At 44.0% G+C, this 6,000-nt stretch overlaps 1 protein-coding gene across 1 annotated transcript in view; it reads left to right on the forward strand.

Annotated features, from left to right (window-relative positions):
• Positions 1 to 4,939, forward strand: part of Nckap1l (NCK associated protein 1 like) — a 46,112-nt gene extending 41,173 nt beyond the window's left edge. The window contains exons 30-31 of the mRNA XM_031357515.1: positions 49 to 138; positions 4,405 to 4,939. Of these exons, the coding sequence (XP_031213375.1) occupies positions 49 to 138; positions 4,405 to 4,536 (222 nt within the window). The 3' untranslated portion in view covers positions 4,537 to 4,939. The remainder of the gene's footprint in view (positions 1 to 48; positions 139 to 4,404) is intronic.
• Positions 4,940 to 6,000: the final 1,061 nt, after the last annotated feature.

Consider the following 6,000-nt stretch of genomic DNA (forward strand, 5'->3'; position numbering starts at 1 on the left):
TTCTGACCTCCATAAAAATCTGTTTCTTTATAAATGCTTCCTCTGCAGGTGGCCTCTGTCAGCCTCTTACAGCTGGGCCAGGAGACTGACAAGCTCAAAACCAGAAATCGTGAATCCATTTCTCTGCTTATGCGCTTGGTATGTATCTTGTTTAAAATGGTCTGGGAACAGAGAGGAAGAGCCAGCAGGAGATTCTTTGTTAGGGTCTTTGGGTCCCTGCCATATTATCAACCAAAACATAACAAAGAATTTAAGTCTGCCTGGTTCCTCTGGATCTGTGTTCATATTTTGGTGAATATTCTAGACTTGTCCTGTTATCCCAGAGTAGAACATTCAAGGACTTCTAGGCACAATGGGATGTCTCTTGACCCTAGCTCATAGGTCCCTTATCTTGCAGTGCCCCTGAGTTTGACATGGAGGAGGGCAACAATGTCCTTTTTGGGTGGTTGTTCAGTATGCTTTTGGCTTTCTCTGACAACTTTATACCAGTGTATTTCTTGTCTTCAAGGATATTATGAAGAGAATACTGGATAGTACAAAGAGGACTTAAAGGGGTTTAGGTATGAGGCTCACAGGAAGGAATTAATTTTGGTTATAAGGCAGGAAGCTTGGTAAGGCCATGAATCAGGCAGTTCATGCTCATTCTCTTGCTTTTCAAGCTGTGAGCTTGCCTCTAATTTGGCAGAAAGTTCCTGGAGCTCTGACTTAGTTGACTTTTTAATGTGATTTCCTTATGACCTTGTTTCCTTCTTCAACATATTTACTCACTATTTTCATGTAATAGTCTGATCCTCCAAGTTGAGGAGGTAGGGCTGCTGGGTCTGTCTAGAGGCCTTGTCCTTACCCTCTTCTTACCCTCTCCCCATCTTACTCTTCTCTGGCCTACTGGGAGAGGATGTGTCCCAACTCATAGGATACACTCAAGATTTGTATGGTATTAGAGTTCTCCAGCCCACCCTACTGAGATGGACAGTGGATACACCTCTGCTACCAAAGGATATATGGCTGCAGCTGAGATGTTCAGGGAGAGAAGTCTGTATGTGTACAAAACTCCTCAAATGGGGTAGAAAGAAAAGGGGTGCTTGACTAAAACTGAGTTACTCTTTTGTTTTGTTAGGAATAGAACTCTGATAAGAACTCCTATTTTAAGAGTTAAAAAATATTTTACACTCATTTGTGTGTGTATAATGTCCATACAGTGGTGCATGTGTGCTCTGATGGCAACTTGCAGGAGCTGACTCTCTTTCTACCACGTGGGTCCTAGAGATCAAACTCAGGTCTTCAGACTTGGTAGTAAGTGTCTTTATTTGCTGAGCTAGCTCTCTGGCCCAAGTCTATGAATTCGTTTTCTTTTTTCTTCTTAATTTATTTTTTATTTTACATGCATTGGCATTTTGCTTGCATGTATGTCTGTGTGAGAATGTCAGATCTGGGAGTTACAGACGGTTGTGAGCTGCCTTGTGGGTGCTGAGAACGGAGCCCAGGTTCTCTGGAAGAAAATTCAGTGCTCCTAACTGCTGAGTCATCTCTCCAGCTCTAGTCTAAGCATTCTTAGCTCAGACTGAGACTTGAATGAATATACCAAGGTACATTTTGAAAGTATGACAAAATAGATTTATTTATTTAGACAGTGGTTCTCATATGTCCCGAGCTGGTCTTGAACTTGATATATAATCATGAATGACTTTGATTTTCTGGTTCTCCTGTCTCTACCTTTACAGTGCTATTATTCCAGGCGTATATCACCGTACCAGTTTATTTATTTGTTTATTTTTATTTATTTATATGAGTACACTGTAGTTGTCTTCAGACATACCAGAAGAGTACATTGGACCCCATTACAGATGGTTGTGAGCCACCATATGGTTGCTGGGAATTGAACTCAGGACCTCTGGAAGAGCAGTAAGTGCTCTTAACCTCTGAGCCATCTCTCCAGCCCCCCTCAGTTTATTTTTAATTTAATTTAATGTGGTATGTGGGCTTAGAAATATAGGCACAAGCATTCCTGGGACCTGCCCCCTCAGGCTCCCTTCTTTAAAGACTGAGGCCTTGAGTGGTATATATGTCTTAGCCAGAAAAAAGGCCTACCTGTTTTTTATTATGATGGCGGGAGGGGGTTTGAGAATGAACTTGAAATGTGTACATGTGTGAAGGGTGTGTGAGGGTTCCAGAAGGAGGATGCTAGAAATGCAGTAGGCAAGCACTATCCCCTTCCTTCTTTCCTTCTGTCTGCCCTTCCTTCCTTCCTTCTTTCCTTCCTTCCTTCCTTCTGTTCTGTCTCTCTCTTTCTTTCTTTCTGAGACAGTTTTACTGTGTTGCTCAGTCTGACCTCGAACTCAAAATGTCCCTGCCTGAATCTCTGAGTGCAGATGTATGTCTTCATGCCAGCAAAAGCATGGTACTTTATCCGTGATGGCATGGTTAGAATTAGGAGACATTTGAGAAAGTGCATTATAAACATTAAGTGCTCAATTAATGGAGCACTCTGTGCTTGCTGCTCATTTTTGTTTCAGGACCACTTAAGCCTGCCTCTATTTCCTCTGGAAGGTGGGAGGTGACTGTGTTGTGAATTGCCTTTTAGCCCCACCTCCTGTGCCATGATCTCCACCTCCAAGCCTGCCCTAAAAAATGGGGAGGTTCCTGTTGCTGGTAGCCCTGGCAGGAGTAGAGCCAGGACCAGGCACATTTTGCTGAGGTGAAGATTGAGGGACTAGCTGCTGCAAAGCAATTTAAATGCAAATGTTTCCACAGAGAAATTGGAGATGATTGCAGGGAAGGCGCTGTGTTCTGAGTTAAAAGGCTATTTGTGTAATCCCACAATCTGGTCAGCACTTCCCTCCCTGGGGTCTTCTTGTTCTCACTGTGCAGCCTAAGCATGGCCCACTCCAGGGTTGACAGCCTGTTCCTGGCATGGGTTTCTGGGGAAAGAGATGGCACTCTCAGAATCATGTCAGAGCCACATCAGATCCCAGCCATTATTAAAGGTTGATAGAGAAATGGTGGACGAGCAGAATGAGATTCAGGTTATATAGGCTGATTTGGAACTAGAACCTATGTCTCTGGGCCTCCAGTCTAGGGCTGTTCTGTGCCACAGAAAATAGGAAGCCATGGACCAGTGACTTTTTTGAAGCTGTCACCCTGACTGCACCTGCTGCCTGTGTGTTGGAAATCTCAGTAAGCAAGGGACTCCCTCTGTTACTGGACTTTGGCTTGGGAACTTCAGAGTTTATTTTTGTTGGTTACTTTCTTTTAATCTTAATTTTTATTTTTATTAAATTAATTAAATAATTAAATATTTTAGACAAGGCTTGCTATGCAGCCTTGGAAAGCCTAGTATGTGGCCCAGGCTGGCCTCAATCTCATGATACTCCTTCTGCCTCAACTTTGAGTTGGGATGGCAGGCATGAGTCATCACATCTGACTGGGGCTGTGGTTTTGACAGAGGATTTCCTTTCCTCCAGGCTATGTTGCTGCTCTTTTGAGGCCATTGTGTGTGCGCGGATGTGTTTTTAAATGGCAAAATCTTACTGATGTAAAACTTTGAGGCATCTTTGGAGAGAAGTAGAAACATGTGACACCAGACATGATAGATTCTCTTTCCTTAGTGAATCTGCAGAACTTGAAATACCAGACATACTGGGGAAGGCCTACTGTGTGGATTGCCAGAGGATGTGGGACTCCTCTCTGGAACATGATTTCTTGAGTGAACAAGTTCTAAGGAAATAAACCCTGCTTCTCTCACCCAGATGGAAACCCAGCTCAACCCTAGGCTGTGCTGCTGTTTTGAGCATTTGGCATCTCTGCCCATTCTCACAGCCTTAGTCTCATCTAGGCATCTGATCTATCTTCTGTTTAGCTATGGGGACTGCTGGGATTGCCACAACATAAAAGCTTCTAATTAAACTAATTAATCATGCCTGGTCCTTTATGTAGCATCCTTACTGCTCCCCAGGTGCTGGCTGGAAGAGGGAGGAACCCCCAGCCCAGTATAAGAGGATCCCTATGGTTTTACACCCCCTTCCCCTGACCCTCCACCTTTCAGTGGTGATTGTTTCCCTGGCTGTAAAGCTTTGAGAAGAGCACTGTGTCCATCTTTACTGTGCTGCCCACTTGTGATTTAGTTTCCAGAAAAAGAGAGAAAATGGTTTGTTTGTTTTCTTTTCCTTTGCCTTTCTGTTTCTGTGCCCTTTACTTTATCCCTAGTGGAGGGGATGGGCCATTGAAATGGAGCTCAGGAGGACACTCTGCCTTGGGGAGCCAGATCAAGAACCAGGGTAGGGGAAGAGTGACTCAGATCTGCTCACTTTGAACTCTCAGAGCTGCAAAGGGCCTAGGACCTGTATGATGAAAGCTGTTGTCAGAGATGCCTTCTGGGAGTCCTCACCTCTTGGCTATATGTTTCAGGTGGTGGAGGAGTCACCATTTTTGACCCTGGACATGCTGGAGTCCTGTTTCCCTTACGTTCTACTACGCAACGCTTATCGGGAGGTTTCCCGAGCCTTCTACCTGAACCATCTGCCAGCCAGTTCCCACTGAGGGCCTTTTGGAGGTGCCAAGAGCCATGCTGCAGTGAAAGTTGAAGCCATTTCTTCAAAAGGGGAGAAGAGTGGGAGGGAGCCCAGGGAGAGACAGGTTAGGCCCCACAGCTGAAAGGGATAAGGAGAAATATCTGGAGCTGAGGAATCATGGAAAAGTGGGACAGGCTGGGGCTGTGGAGGACAATTTATAGATAAAGGAGTGTGGAACCACATGTATGAATTTTTAACCATGGGGAGGGGGGAGAAACAGTGACCTGTAAGCATATTGTATATCTTCTGGTGACTCGAGCTTAAGCTCTGACAGGCATGGGTCTCTCCGACCTTCATCACTATTCTAGGATAATGTTGGCGGGCAGAGATGATCAATCATCATATTAAACCATAATGAGCTTATAATCCTCCCTCTGGAGCTGCTATTGTCTCCTGCACATTCATTAGGACGATTATCTTCTCTCTTCCTTTTCCAAATGTGTTCAGCAAACGGCCAGCCTGCTCCTTCTGCAGCAGAGCAGCACAGGCACCCACTTCTCTTTGAAGGGCTCTTGGTCCATCTTGCCTTGACTCCATTCCCCACTGGGGCAAGGGGAAAGTGTCCTCTAGAGATATCATGGGCAGAGTGCTCTCCTACCTACTGTGGGTAAAAAGTATATCTCCCTTGTTCTCACTGTGCCTGCTTTTCCTTGTATGTCTCTACAGCCCAGAACAGAGAGGGGCAATCCAGATCACCTGACAGCCAAGTGAAACAGACTCATATGGGTTTTCCCTCCAACACCATTAAGGGCAGGGTATTCTACCTCCTAATGGGTGGGACTAACTTAACCCCTAATCCCCTTGTCAGCCTGAGTAGAGCTGTTGCTCCAGGCAGGGACTTCTCTTGTAGATCTTAAATTTCACATACCTCATTAGGTCAGAGGGCCCAAGAGTAGGGATCCTTGAGGAAGTACAAGCTGTTTCAACTTAGCCCTTTTCTGCACTAATTAGAATTTCAAGTGTCACAGAGCCTGGGGCATGTAAGATAGCACTAACTGGTTTAGTAACTCTGTGGCAGAAAGCAGTTAACCCCATCCTTCATTCACACAGTCATTGCCAGGGAGGGCTGGAGTAACAGATCATATGTGTCATAGGTCCTGAATAGATGGAATGGGAAAATATAATTAGCCAGTTGATTAATTAGGATTGTGCCACGCTTCCATTATGAAAAGGAAGCAATTGTTGTTGACTTTCAGCAAAACCATCCAGCTTTCATTAAACCAATTTGATAGCTGTTTTGGGATTGTATATGGATATTTGCTTTTTATTTCTTCAGACCTAGGTTTAGTCAATACTTCCTTCACTTGACACACATAATCAACAAACTTTTTTTTAAACTTTTATTGCATTATGATGAGAAAAGTTACATGATTTCAATTTATCTGAATTTGTTAACATTTAAAAACATATTTTAATTAAATAGAATTGAATC

This window comes from Mastomys coucha, unplaced genomic scaffold (assembly GCF_008632895.1).
Source record: "Mastomys coucha isolate ucsf_1 unplaced genomic scaffold, UCSF_Mcou_1 pScaffold11, whole genome shotgun sequence".
Lineage (NCBI taxonomy): Eukaryota > Metazoa > Chordata > Mammalia > Rodentia > Muridae > Mastomys > Mastomys coucha.